Source organism: Mirounga angustirostris, unplaced genomic scaffold (genome assembly GCF_029215605.1).
Source record: "Mirounga angustirostris isolate CCGP_5_RB_7025 unplaced genomic scaffold, mMirAng1.0.hap1 SCAF_7, whole genome shotgun sequence".
Taxonomy (NCBI): Eukaryota; Metazoa; Chordata; class Mammalia; order Carnivora; family Phocidae; genus Mirounga; species Mirounga angustirostris.
Window position 1 is genome coordinate 4,022,337 of NW_026991715.1, and position 15,747 is coordinate 4,038,083.

General features: G+C 37.2%; 1 protein-coding gene across 1 annotated transcript in view; it reads left to right on the plus strand.

The window, feature by feature from the left end:
- The first annotated feature begins 319 nt into the window (after positions 1-319).
- LOC135365290 (butyrophilin subfamily 1 member A1-like) overlaps positions 320-15,747 on the plus strand; it is a 66,805-nt gene continuing 51,377 nt past the window's right edge. Inside the window, exons 1-2 of the mRNA XM_064595632.1 lie at positions 320-719; positions 6,832-7,113. Of these exons, the coding sequence (XP_064451702.1) occupies positions 320-719; positions 6,832-7,113 (682 nt within the window). The remainder of the gene's footprint in view (positions 720-6,831; positions 7,114-15,747) is intronic.

Below are 15,747 nucleotides of genomic sequence, written 5' to 3' on the forward strand. Positions count from 1 at the left end.
ATAAAATACTATAACTATATATTATATATCAAATATTTACATAATATATATTGTTATAAAATAATATATGATATATATGCATATAAGGCAAAAAGAATGAGATTTATATAATTTGAATTCCAATCGTAGACAAAGGGAAAACCCAATTAAATTTTTGTTGGGATCATGTGACTGTTGCTCATTGGCATCATGTCCTCTACTATCTCTTACACTAACAGTGTATTTGTGTGTCCTTATTTTAGTTCTGTTCGTTAAATGGCCACAGCTCACTAAGTTAGTTAGCGTGGTCTACTTGTTTACTGATCAGATGGTCACAATCATGCCTGTCACAGTCTCAGTGATGACTCCATTGTTTTCAAAATTACTTCCAGGGCAATTCCATGTGACAGGACCAAGAGCACCAGTCATTGCCTTGGTTGGGGAAGAGGCTGTGTTGTCCTGCCAGCTCAGCCCATCAATGGATGCTCAGAACATGGAAGTGAGATGGTACCGGAATGATCCTTTTGGCCTGGTGCACCGTTATAGTACTTCCCAGAATGATATGGAAGAGCAGAGGCCAGAGTACCAAGGGAGGACAGAGTTCCTGAAGGAGAATATTACCAGAGGGCATGTTGCCCTAAGGATCCATCCCATCCAACCTTCAGATGGAGGGGAGTATGCATGTTTCTTTGAAAGCTCCACATACTACAATGAGGCAACATTCCAAGTGCTGGTCACAGGTGAGTCTCTGCAATGAAAACTCTTACACAAATTTTATTATGTTTACATCAACAGTCTGAAGTATCTGTGTATATGGGTAGAGGTGGCTAAATCTATACAAATACTATGATGTAATGCCTAGAAAGTTAAATATGTAAAACCGATCAATCAATCCATCCCAATATTCTTTGGCTGCAGTAAAAATATATTTTCATGTTTTCTATTGCAACATCATTACTTTGAAGGAAAGAAAGAACAGGGGTTATAGTAGGTACTATCTCAGCAGAGTCCCAGAAATGTATCTTAGTCTCTATTCAGAAACACAGAAGGAACTAAACAGAGGCAGCAAGAATCTCACCAGCCTGCTACCAGGCTACGTTTTCTGCACCTTGCTGCTCCCCACTCTGGCAACGGTCCAGTCAGATGCGATGTTGCTGACTCTCAGTATAACATCCTTGTTTGTTCAGATCCCTGCATAATCTGTCCCCTTAAATCTCACTCCCTCTCAGATATTTTCCACAAACAAAACAAAACAACAAAAACAAACAAAAAAAAAAACTATACTGCCAGAATGAAAGGTTAGGATTCTAATTCAACCATACACTGAGACTTAATCAGCATTTTCTCTATAAACATTGTAAGGCCTTAGACTGAGTTCAGATGATGAGTTTCTGTATCACCTCCTTATAATGTATATTAAGAGAAACTAACCTAATCCATCAGATGGAGCCAATAATATTGACCTTCCTCCCAAAGGCAGGAAAATCTTCTCCTCCAGGACTCCCTAACCTGTTTGCAAATGTTCCTGCCTCCTGTTTAGTGACAATTCTGCATATGCTCTAAGTAATCCTTTATCCACATTTATATAATAAATGGTGGGTACTATATAATTCTTCATAAAATAAAGGGGGCTACTGCGAAGAGACTTGCTTGCAAGATTTAAACACTTTTTTGAGTCAAAGTTTTTGTTGCCAGACACTTTGATCCATACATCACCTAATAGTATTTCTGCTGAGTCAAGGAGAGAATAGTTACCTCTTTCTGAGATTCCTTCCTGGGTTTAGAGAAATCTGCATCTTTCTTTAAATTTTATTTATTTATTTGAGAGAGAGAGACAGAGCTAGTGACAGCACAAATGGGGAGGAGAGGGAGAAGCAGGTTTCTCCCTGAACAGGGAGCCCAAGGCAGGGTTGGATCGTAGGACCCTGGGATCATGACCTGAGCTGAAGGCAGATGCTTATCCAAGTGAACCACCCAGATGTCCCAGAAAATCTGCATCTTTAGGAAAGTATACTGGAGTTCCTCACACAAGCGAATGTCACTCCCACTGGAGGCATTTAACCAGGCACTAACAGGGATGAATGAGAAATTATGTTCATCCATTCACTGAGATTTACCTTTAGAGCAAGGATCATTCACTCTACTGTGGTAACTTCTGAAGCAATCCAAGTGTTGGACATCCACTTCTAGAAGTTCTACAGACATTTCCTAAACCTTGAGTAAGCTCTTATCAAGGGCTTTGAATTTGAGAGTCAGTTGCTACTGTTGCTTCTTCAGTGAACAGCATGTCATTTTTTCAGGGTCATCTCAATTTTATCTCAGACTTACTTGTTCTTTGTACAGTTATCCTATCACTAAATAGAAAACAACTTTCCACTATCCTTCTATTTTACCCCATTCTCCTTAGAAGAATGCATTTCCAATCTTGAAGCTATTGCCACTAAACTCTGACATTGATTTTCTGCATGAGTTTATCAGCTTCAAAAATGGTTCATTGATACACTTCTAGAATCTACTTTATAATCCCTTTATCTTGTAGATAAGGTTATCTGATACATCCTTGATTTTTCCAAATCATAAATTCAAGGGAAGTTGTATTGGTTACCCAAGGACAATTTTTTTAAAAATAAAATGAAGATAAAGCCTATGGTGATCTTCTTAATTTGCACTGTGGACATATATTACATCAATAGCCATGAATTCCACCCACCTCTTTACTACACCCATAAGTTCCCACAATATCCAAAGAAATTTGGTTCATGCTTTCATGTTCCCTGTGGGCAAAAGAAACATCTGGACTTTATATTCCAAGTACAATACTTGCAGATGCAACCATTCACAGTGCACTCATGGGATGCATTCCAAATTAATGAGAAGAGATGTATTTTCAAATTCTTAGGAAATTGTATCTCCCTCTGGCTTAAAAAACATAAACTTGTATATAAATATTGACATAATAAGTGATCACAAATATGTTCTGAATAATCCAGATGGTTTTAAAAAAAAGACTTCTGTGCCCCCTAAATATAGGGGGTTGTACTTTAAATGTTTTCCAAGTGGGCTACTTTTTGCTACAATTTTTTGATTATGTGGGAGCTATCTCATTTTGTACCTACTAATCTTAGTCATTATAAATCAGGAATATAAAGTGCTATGCTGATTTAATGCTCTCACCTCCTCCAGGTGAATTATTTATGACCTTGTGTTGTTCTTCCTGGGTTGGATTCACTTGTGTCCAACACCTATACCCAATGAAAAGTAGTGTCAATGTGTGGCATTACAAGTTTTCATCTCTTCCAGACTCTTCCAGAGTCCTTGATGTTCTCTAGCTGGAAACCTTAGGTTTTCTTCTGATTCCCTTACTGTAATTTCTGGGGTGCCTGGGTGGCTCAGTCAGTTAAGTGTCTGCCTTAGGCTCAGGTTATGATCCCAGGGTCCTGGGATGGAGTCCTGCATCAGAGTCCTTGCTCAGTGGGGAGCCTGCTTCTTCCACTCCTCCCCAGTTGTGCTCTCTGTTGCTATCTCTTCTCTCTTTCTCCAATAAATAAATAAAATCTTAAAAAATTACTGTTATTTCTGGCATGAATTTCTTTAATCCATTTCTCCATTCTGGAAGAGTGATATTTGCCCCAGGATGAGTAACCAGTTTCTGATAAAGATGCAGTCTCTGCAGACAGCTCCACAGTTGCACACTGTCTCCTAAAGAAAAGATTCTTCAATACCTTTAGTCAAAACAAAACCAAGTCTTTCCCTGTGCTATTTAAATATCCAGGAGAGTGTGGGTAATATAATTTCTGTGAAACCCGGAACCTCAGTAAACACCAACATTAAATTCTACTTAAAATCAATTGCCCTCTACTATCTAAGTAATTTGACACTCACAAGATGCAGGTAAGCAAATCCATCAATTAATAGCTATTAGGGCAACCACAAGTATAGCCTGCAAACACACCAAAATATTTTCTAAGAGATAAGACATAAAATTGAAGGCCTGATACTAGGTGGCATAATCAGATAGTCTCATAAGGATGGACACTATAGATTTTCTCTCCCTGCCCTGGCCATAGGACAATGAAAATCCAAGACACTTAAATGGATAAAGAATGTATTCAGGTCAGCCTGTGCTCTGTCAGAAACCAACCAGGCCTCAAGTATGCCAGTTTGAAACCCACAGTAATAGGACAACCATCATGACCTGGTTTCTTCTCCTGCTGGCAATCTTTTCTACACTTTGACCCCTCAGTTTTGACTTGATAATGCAAATTAGGTCATTAATAGCTAACACCACACTTGGAATACATGTTTTAAATCTCTGAAATTATCCATACACCCCACTCCTAATTCCCACTCCTATTATTAATTGATGGTGTATCCAGAGGTTGTGTTTTCCCTTAGCCCACACATTTAATAAGGTAAATAGGATGGCATAATTTGAAGTACAACATCACTCCTCTTCCTCCAGAAAATCAGATACTAATGAAATATTTATCGTGTTTCTACAAAAAGCTGATAAATATAATTTTGTTTTTAGAAAATACCCACCCATAATACCATTTCCCTTCAACTCTTAGAAGGTAGCCTGAATACATAAAATGCAATGGGATAGCCTTTCATATTGAAAGATCCTAGCCAAAAAAACACAAAAACAAAAACATCTTTTCTTTGTATTCTTTATTGATTAACTCTTTAAGATGAATAAAATTTATTTATTTATTTATTTATTTATTTATTTATTTATTTATTTATTATTCATTTATTTCAGCCCAGTAAGCAGTTTATATGAAGCAATCGTTATACCAATCATATGACTTGAGACACTTTTTATCCTTGTTTTACGAAAGAGGGATGAGGCACAGAGTGATTGGGTCATTGGTTACACTGGGTCACTGATGCCAGCTAGTACAAATATAACCTTTGACTCTAGAGCTTATCCTCATAACCATGATGCTCTACTGATTCTCAAAGCTATTGTATTTTGAAAATACCATTTATCAGTACCAGCACTGGGGGGCACCACTGTGCCAACGAGGTCATCACTGGTGCGGCATGCTATTTACTACCTCCTCTCGTGTTTGTCAGGGTCTGGCCATCCATGCAACATCAGATGACATTAGATAATTTTCCTTCGCCAACCTAATAGAAGGACTGCCTTAACAAATTACTACAAATGGGCTGGCCTAAAAACAACAGAAATGTATCTTCTCACAGTTCTGGAGGCCAGAGTCCACAATCAATTTGTCATCAAGATTATGGTCCCAGGGAAACATCTGAGGGGAGTGCTTCCTTGCTTCTTCCAGCTTCTGGTAGCCCCGGCATGCCTTGGCTTGTGCTGAGATCTTTCCATTCTCTGCCTCCATCTTCACAGGGTCACTTTCCTGTGTCTCTGTGTCCAAATTTCTTTCTGTTCATATAGGCCACATTCCCTTTGGATTAGGACCCACCCTAATCCAGTATATTTTCCACTTTACTAATTACATGTACAAAATGGTATCCAAATAAGGGCACAGATATTGAAGGTTAGGACTTGAACATATCTTTTCAGAAGATATAATTCAAACCAAAACAAGGATAATTTGATCCCTGTAATTTGATCTTTTTGTTGTTGTTGTTATAGATTGTATTAGTTACTGTACATAACACTGTGTGGAATGTTGCATACTATTCACTGAACTGCCAAAGACAGTTGCTTAAACCAGAGCTTCTTTTCTCTGAGTTAAAGGCAGAAGGGAGCACAGAACTGAAAGAATGGCTAGACACTGTCAGGTTCACACATTTCTTATCTTGATGTTTTGCTATATCCACATAATCCACTTTTGAAGATGACTCACAGACACTCTGTGTGCTCCAGCCCTTGAGAAGAGAGAAAGAGTGAAGGAAAAGGTGTACCTCCTTCCTTTGAAGGAAATATTCTAGAAGGCATGCACATCATTTTCATTTCAAACACTTCCACCAGCATATCAAAGTCACTCCTAATTGTAAGGGGGATTGGAACGAGCACTCTTAGCCTGGGCTGACATATCCACAGTTAAAACTTATATTGTTCCCCAAAGTTCCCCATTGTACCATCCAAAATGGTAGCTACTAGCCACATGTTACATTGAAATTTAAACTTAGTTGAAATAAATTTAATTGATTAAAATATGAATTTCAGTTCCTAACAATATTCAGGTGCTCAGAAGTCACCCATACCTAGTTCTTTGGAGCACATTGATGTTGGTATCATTCCCCAAATTATAAACGTTCTTACTTAAAATAACATTTTGGGGCACCTGGATGGCTCAGGTGTTTAAGTGTCTGGCTCAAGTCATGATCTCAGTGTCCTGGGAAGGAGCCCTACATCAAGTTCCCAGCTCAGTGGGAAATCTGCTGGTACCACTCCCTCTGCCCCTCCTCCTGCTTGTGTTCTTTGTCTCTCTCTGTCTCAAATAAATAAATAAAATCTTTAAAAAAAAGGACTTCTTTAGAATTAGGGATTAAAGATATTTGGAGAATGACTAACAATTTGTCACAGATAACCACTAACTGATGTGTGCCTTTTACTTTAGAGGCTGCAAATAAATTGATAGAGTGTTCTTCTACCCAAATTTATGAATTATCAGATAAAATAATCAGTTATGTTTCAAAGGCGAGAGAGGAAAAAGAAACCAATACAGACATGCTGGCATATGGATACTTCTTAAATGTTGATACAGCTGATTTGTTTTCTACAAAATTCTTTGTGACTAGTTGTTTTTCTAACCTCCACTTTTATAAATAAGAAAACTGAGTTTCCTAAGAAACTAATTAAAATGTAAAATGGCAACAAAACTCTTGGAGAAGTGTAATTTCTCTGTCTCTCTTTGGCTATTCTAGGCTCAGGTATGGCTCCTCATGTTCACATTGAGCATGGAAATAGGCAGGAAATTAAGTTGACCTGCACATCCACCAGGTGGTATCCAGAGCCTGAGCTGCGATGGAGGGACCATCAAGGACTGCACTTGATGCCAGCCTCTGAGACAAAGACAATAGAAGAAAATGGACTGTTTCGTGTGGAATCATCTCTCACAGTGGACAAAAGTTCAACAGCAAATGTGTCCTGTGTTGTAAGGAACCTAATACTCAATGTGGAGAAGGAAGTGCATGTTTCCGTGGCAGGTCAGTTCCCTCCAAAATCTGTATCTTGAGATATCACTGCTATTTGAGAAGATCTTACTGACAAAGACCTATGACTGACAGACCTAGAAGAATGTTCTAGTTTATCCATTTGTAACTCTTAATGTGGAGAACTTGTAAAAATTCATATTTGGTCTTGTTTTGTATTTCTTTTTGTGATAGAAATGTCATTGTCCTACTTTATAAAAATGAGGAACTGAGGAATTTGAGGAATCTTTCAAAGTTCCTCCTAAACTTCTCCTGATCCACTGCCTGGGGAAAGCCACTTTTCACAACTTGGTGTTTTCTCCCATCTGTCCAATTGAATTTGAATCCTGGTAGGGCCATTTCCCAGCTTCCTGATCTTGGTTAAGTACTGAGCTCCCTGTGCTCAGTTCCCATCTGTTACACATAGGTAATATTAGGGTCTACCTCATGAAATTGTTTATTAGTATTAATGAAAACAATTAATATCACAGGCAGAGAACAGCTCAGACATTCCAGTCTACTCTTTATGCCTACCCAAAGTGATCTTTCAAATAAATAGTTTGCCCAAATGATATCCTCCAGCTTCCCGTCTATGCAACTGTCTTTATTTGAAGTATTACAGCCTTTCAACAACACTCTTTATCCCTTGACCTTTTGTATCTCTCCAGCTTCATCTTTCATCCCTCTCTTCCTTGTTTCCAATGGCTCCTACCCCACATTAATTTTCTGAACATATTTAACCATGCAATACCCCTTGTAGACTGTTACTGACACATTTGTTTCATTTTCCTGTCACTAAGAGTTTCTTACTGGCCCCTCAATACTAACCTAATCCTCCCAGGATGTGGTCTTCAGCCCATTCTGTGTTAAGTGCCCTCTTTATGCATACATTGCTGTGATTATATGTTTCACTATTTCCTCAGATAGAATAATAAACACTGGAGGACACTATATCTTATTTATTTTATGTCCCCATTACTTAGAAAAATGCTGAGCTCTATTTTTCTACAATGGATAAAAATTTGTATGACCTTTTATCAACAAGAAAAGTGTCATCTGTGTAATATTTTAATTTGGGAAGTCACAATGGTTTAAGATAATTAGAAAGAGGAATTGAGGTTGGAAATGTGAATGAAACAAACATGGAAACCAGAATAGAGGATCTTTGTTTGTTTTTTCCAATTATCTTAGTAAAACAAAGTTAGAAAAGGTGAAATGAACAGTCTCTTACTTAGGCTTTTATTGTGAAAAAATAAGTTGAATTATATAAGAGGAAATCATGAGTTGGGGCAATATTACAAGACTCTTGAAAATCTGAATGTATGAGATAAAATATATTAAAGTTTTTTTATACTTATATATTTGAATTCATCAATTAAAAACTACACAGACATCTTGTTGAGATCTTAAATGATGGTAGTCCTTGAATAAGAGTGTCCTTGGTGCCTCTTTTGGAACAACATTAAAATAGAAAAATATCAAAATGATAGTCAATTTTGCTGCTTTAAATTGCTAGCTGACAGATATCTCATAAGAAATTTTGAATTGAAATAAATCTCTGTCTCTAGAATCTAGAACATGAATCCCATTTGGCTTATTATCCAAGATGTCACAATTTCTCCTTTAATCTTTAGAGAAGCCCCACAGGCCTCTCACTCATTGGCATATTGTCAAGCTCATATATATGTTTATGTAGAAAATCACCAGATAGAAAGGATGCATGGAAAAGTCAGTTTGGGGAACTGTAGGAGAAAGAAGAGAAAGGATGAAAATAAATAGTTAATTGTATTTGTAGATTTTTTATTATGAGATAATTATCTGTCACAAATATAGTAGTATTAATGTTTGTTAAATCTTAATTGTGGATACATGGATGTCTGATGCATTATTTGTATGTTTCTTGCATATTAAAACATGTGATGATTTATAAAATAAACCTTCTGAATCTTGATACATTAGGAACAAGAAAGGAAACAGAGCATCTTTAGCATTCCTGAATTCTGTAGAATTGCAAGGAGAGATAGGTGAGAGAATTTGTGCCATTCCTAGCAATGTTTCCTAAAAGAAAACATTTTGGATTTGTTCCCAGCAGCCAAATCATTGATGCCAACCTGGATATTAAGTGAGACAATCTCTATTTTTCAGATGACTTGTTCCCTAAGGACTGTCCTTGGACAGTGGGGTTGGTCATTATCCTGTTTCTCCTGGCCGTTGCTACAATCATCATTGTTCTACTTGTGTGTGCTAGAAAAGCCAAAGGTAAAAAAAAAAAGAATGGGGCATTGGTTTCATTTGTGGAAGAATTAGAGAATAATAGTAACAAAAAATTATAAATGGTGCATAAGAGGTCTTTAGCCTTTTAAGTTGGGGACAAGAAAACCTGAACAGAAAAAATAATTTCATCTACATACTCATGGCTCTGCATGTTTGTCAGATAATTGAGGTTGTCTGGTCAAGGTCAATTATTTCATCAAGAAGAAAAAAAAAATACACTTGTTTCGTTTGTGACCTGACACTTAAATTTGAGGGTTTAGAAACTAGATTACTTGTTTGTTTTGTTATGTTCTTCTTTATTCATCCAGAGATAATCAAATTCTCTGTGACATAATTTATTACCTGAAATCTTAGTTTAGCATTAGGATGGGATTTTTGGTATCAGAATGCAGGTATTCTCTAATTTTTTTTGGGGGGGGGTATGCAATCAAGAGCAGTATCCAGAACATTTCTTCATGGGCCATGACTGCCTATGACTACCTTTCTCCAGTCCCTGGCAGGGGATGGGGGGGACGTCTCTAAGAGAGCCTGTTTCTCTGTGATCTAACTTGATAACTTTCTCTAAGTAGGACTGGCTACCCACAGCCTGTAGCACTTCTGTACTTCATTTTTCAATGTGTCCAATGATAACTTTAAACAAATGTTTTCTTCAGAACTAATGTTGGTGCTATAGATAGCCCTATGTAGCTATTCCGGTAGAACCAAGATGTGTTTCTATTTAGTTTTTCTCCATTGATTGAATTTCCAGTATCTTGAGGGCTACTTTCCTGCCAACATGATTTACCTCAACTAGTGTTGAAAAGAATCAGGAGAGTAATCAAAGGTAATGCTAAAAATACCAAACAACAACAAAAAACATATGGTGAAGAATTGTATTAAAGTTCTACTCTCATCACCTCCCAGTTCATGCAATCAATATACTTCATACCTCTAAATTTATGTACAACATAGAACCCTCAAAATGTCCAATAGTGTCTATTTGGTCAAAATGAAAAAAGATCATTTTTAATTCTCTTTAAGATTTTATTATTTATTTATTTACTTACTTACTTATTTAGAGTGTCTTGAGGGGGGAGGGGCAGAGGGAGAGAGAGACTCTCCAGCAGACTCCATACTGAGTGTGGAGCCGAACTCAGGGCTCAATCTCAGGACCTTGAGATCATGACCTGAGCCAAAATCAAGAGTTGGACACTTAACTGACTAAGCCACTCCTGAAAAAGATAGTTTTTCAAAAATGTAGGAAATATATTTTTCAAGGAAGAAAAGGAGTATTTATCAGCTAAAGCATAGTGTATCAAAACATTAGGACATTATTGGGAATTGTTTGAAAAAATTGACCAAATTGCTAATTATTTGGAAAATTTACCTAAGTTTGCAATTCTAGTGCCATGGCTCATTATCAATCAACCAATTGAATCATTGACTACACTGGAATTAAAATGGAAAACAATAAAAAATGTATAGTTAATAACCAAGATTATGTTAGTTTCAGGTGTACAACATCATGATTCCACAACTCTGCATATTATGCTTTCTTTGTTCACCACAAGTGTAGCTACCATCTCTCACTACACAACTGTTACAATACCAGAGACTATATTCCCTGTGTTGTACCTTTCATCCACAAGATTAATTCATTTCATAACTGGAAGCCTGTACCTCCCACTCCCTTTCATCCCCTTGCCCCCCACTCCTGCAACCACCAGTGTGTTCTCTGTATTTATGGGTCTGGTTCTGCTTTTTTGTTTGTTTGTTTGTTTGTTTTGTTTTGTTTTTAACATTCCACATATAAGTGCAACCATATGGTTTTGTTTTTGCCTGAAATCTCACTTCCCATAATACCCTCTAGGTTCATCCATGTTGCTGCAAATGGCAAGGTCTTTCTTTGGCTGCATTATATTATTCACACATATTATTTATTCATTCATCTGTGCAAGGACACTTAGTTTGCTTTCATATCTTGGATATTATAAATAATACTGAAATAAAAATAGTGGAGCATATATGTTTTTGAATTAGTGATTCCAGTTTTGGGGGAGTAAATATCAGTGGTGGAATTGTTGGATTGTACAGTATTTCTATTTTTAGTTTCCTAAAGAAACTCCATGCTGTTTTCCACAGTGGCTGCACTAATTTAGATTCCCACCAACAGTATGTGAGGGTTCTCTTTCTTCCACATCCTTGCCAACACTTAGTATTTATTATCTTTTTAATTTTTTTAAAGATTTATTTTTATGCATTTCAGAGAGAGAGAGGGGGATGGGGCAGAGGGAGGGGGGAAGGAGAAAAACTCACGCAGACTCCCTGCTGAGCCTGGAGTCCCACTTGGGGCTCAATCGCAGGACACTGAGATCATGACCTGAGCCAAAATGAAGAGTGGGGCACTTAACCAACTAAACTACCCAGGTGCCCCATATTTATTATCTTTTGGATACTAGCCATTGTGACCAGTGTTAGATGACATCTCATGGTTTTGATTTGAATTTCACTGATGATTAGTGATGTTGACCTTTTTTACATGTGTCTATTGGCTATCTATATAACTTTTTTGAAAAATGTCTAATCAGGTCCTCTGCTCATTTTTAAATGAATTACTTCATTTTTTTCTTTATTTTCCTTTTATTTTTGGCATTGAGTTTTATGTATTTTATATATTTTGGGTATTAAGCTCTTATCAGTTGTATCACTTACAAATACCTTCTCACATTCAGTAGGCTGCTGATTACTTTGTTGATAGTTTCCTTCACTGTGCAAAAGCTTTTTATTTTGGTGTAGTTCCAGTAGTTTGGTTTTGCTTTTGTTTCCCTTGCCTCAGCTAACATATACATAAATGTGTTGCTAAGATCAGTGTCAAAGAGATTGTTGCCTATGTTTTCTTCGAGAAGCTTTATGGTTACAGGTCTCAGATTTAGGTCTTTAATCCATTTTTATTTCTGTGTATGGTATAAGAAAATGAGTCAGTTTCATTCTTTTGCACATAGTTATCCAGTTAAACCAGGACCATTTACTGAAGAGGATTTTTTTCTCCCATTCTATATGCTTGCCTCCTTTGTCATAGATTGACCATATAAACAGGACTTTATTTCTGGGCTCTCTATTTAGTTCCATTGAGCTGGTGTCTATTTTTATGCCAGTAACATACTGCTTTAATTATTATACCATTGTGGTATATTATGTAATCTGGGATTTGATATATCCAGCGTTGTTCTTCCTTCTGAACATTACTTTGGATATTCAGGGTCTTTTGTGGTTCCATACATATTTTACAGTTATTTGTCTTAGTTATGGGAAAGCTTTGTTGGTATTTAGATAGGGATTGCATTGAATTTGTAGCATGATTTGGTAGTATGGCTATTTTAACAATATTAATTCTTCCAATCCAGGAGCATGGAATATCTTTCTATTTGTTTTGGTCATCTAAATTCCTTTAATCAATATTTTATAGTTTTCAGAGTATTGGTCGTCTCCCTCCTTGGTGAAGTTTAGTCCTGGTAATTTTTTTTTTCATGCAATTTTAAATGGGATTTTTTAAAGCTTATTTTTCCTGCTGCTCTATTATTAGTGTATAGAGAAGCAAATGATTTCTGTAAAATAATATTGTATCATGCAACTTTACTGAATTGATTTATTCTAATAGTTTCTGGGTGGAGTCCTTAGGGTTTTCTATGCATATAGTATATGTGTAATTTCTTTGCATTGTCTGATAGGTGTGGTTAGGATTTCCAGTACTATTTTCAATGAAAGTGGCAGAGTGGACATCCTTCTCTTGTTCTTGTTACTAGAGGAAAAGCTCTCAATTTTTCACCATTAAATATAATGTTAATTGTGGGTTTGTTGATATGACTTTTATTACATTGAGGTGTGTTCCCTCTAAATCCACTTTGTTAAGAGTTTTAATCATGAAAAAATATCATATTATGTCAACTTTTTTCTGCATCTATGGAGATGATTAAATAATTTTTATCCTTTATTAATGTGGTGTATCGTGTTGATTGATTTGTGAATACTGAACCATCCTTGCATCCACAGAAGAAACCCACATTGACAGAGAAGAATTTTGAATTTTTTAAAGTATTGTTGAATGTGTTGTGCCCATATTTTTTGAGGAAGACCTAGTAGTGCAATTGTTGGGTCATAGAATAGTTCTATTTTAACTTTTTGAGGAACCTCCATACTGTTTTCCACAGTGGATGCATCAGTTTGCATTCCCACATTTTAAGATGGTTCCCCTACTCCACATCCTTATCAACATCTGTTGTTTCCTGAGTTATTAATTTTAGCCAATCTGAATGGTATGAGGTGGCATCTCCTTGTGGCTTTGATTTGTATTTTTTTTTAATTTTTTTATTCTTATATTATCCCCATACATTACATCATTAGTTTTAGATGTAGTGTTCCATGATTCATTGTTTGTGCATAACGCCCAGTGCTCCATGCAGAATGTGCCCTCCTCAATACCCATCACCAGGCTAACCCATCCTCCCACCCCCCTCCCCTCTAGAACCCTCAGTTTGTTCTTCAGAGTCCATCGTCTCTCATGGTTCGTCTACCCCTCCGATTTCCCCCCCTTCATTCTTCCCCTCCTGCTACCTTCTTCTCCTTCTTCTTCTTCTTCTTCTTCTTCTTCTTCTTCTTCTTTTTCTTTTTCTTACATATATTGCATTGTTTCAGAGGTAGAGATCTGAGATTCAACAGTCTTACACAATTCACAGCGCTTACCAGAGCACATACCCTCCCCAGTGTCTATCACCCAGTCACCCCATCCCTCCCACCCCACCCCCCACTCCAGCAACCCTCAGTTTGTTTCCTGTGATTAAGAATTCCTGATATCAGTGAGGTCATATGATATATGTCTTTCTCTGTTTGACTTATTTCGCTCAGCATAACACCCTCCAGTTCCATCCATGTCATTGCAAATGGCAAGATCTCATTCCTTTTGATGGCTGCATAATATTCCATAAGGTATATATACCAGATCTTCTTTATCCATTCATCTGTCAATGGACATCTTGGCTCTTTCCACAGTTTGGCTATTGTGGACATTGCTGCTATAAACATCGGGGTGCATGTACCCCTTCGGATCCCTACTTTTGTATCTTTGGGGTAAATACCCAGTAGTGCAATTGCTGGATCATAGGGTAGCTCTATCTTCAACTTTTTGAGGAACCTCCATACTGTTTTCCAGAGTGGCTGCACCAGCTTGTATTCCCACCAACAGTGTAGGAGGGTTCCCCTTTCTCTGCATCCCCTCAAAAATCTGTGGTTTCCTGACTTGTTAATTTTAGCCATTCTAATTGGTGTGCGCTGGTATCTCATTGAGGTTTTGATTTCCCTGATGCCGAGCAATATTGAGCACTTTTTCATGTGTCTGTTGGCCATTTGGATGTCTTCTTTGGGAAAATGTCTGTTCATGTCTTCTGCCCATTTCTTGATTGGATTCTTTGTTCTTTGGGTGTTGAGTTTGATGAGTTCTATATAGATTTTGGATACCAGTCCATTATCTGATATGTCATTTGCAAATATCTTCTCCCATTCTGTCGGTTGTCTTTTGGTTTTGTGGACTGTTTCCTTTGCTTTGCAAAAGGTTTTTATCTTGATGTAGTCCCAATAGTTCGTTTTTGCCCTTGCTTCCCTTGCCTTTGGTGATGTTTCTAGGAAGAAGTTGCTGTGGCTGAGGTCGAAGAGGTTGCTGCCTGTGTTCTCCTTTAGGATTTTGATGGACTCCTGTCTCACATATAGGTCTTTCAACCATTTGGAGTCTATTTTTCTGTGTGGTGTAAAGAAATGGTCCAGTTTCATTCTTCTGCATGTGGCTATCCAATTTTCCCAACACCATTTGTTGAAGAGACTGTCTTTGTTCCATTGGACATTCTTTTCTCCTTTCTCGAAGATGAGTTGACCATAGATTTGAGGGTCCATTTCTGGGCTCTCTATTCTGTTCCATTGATCTATGTGCCTGTTTTTGTGCCAGTACCATACTGTCTTGATGATGACAGCTTTGTGATAGAGCTGATAGTCTGGAATTGTGATACCACCAGCTTTGCTTTTCTTTTTCAACATTCCTCTGGCTATGCGGGGTCTTTTCTGGTTCCAAACAAATTTTAGGATTATTTGTTCCATTTCTTTGAAAAAAGTGGATGGTATTTTGATGGGGATTGCACTGAATGTGTAGATTGCTCTAGGTAGCATGGACATCTTCACAATATTTGTTCTTCCAATCCATGAGCATGGAACATTTTTCCATTTCTTTGTGTCTTCCTCCATTTCTTTCATGAGTATTTTATAGTTTTCTGAGTACAGATCCTTTGTCTCTTTGGTTAGATTTATTCCTAGGTATCTTACGGTTTTGGGTGCAATTGTAAATGGGATCGACTC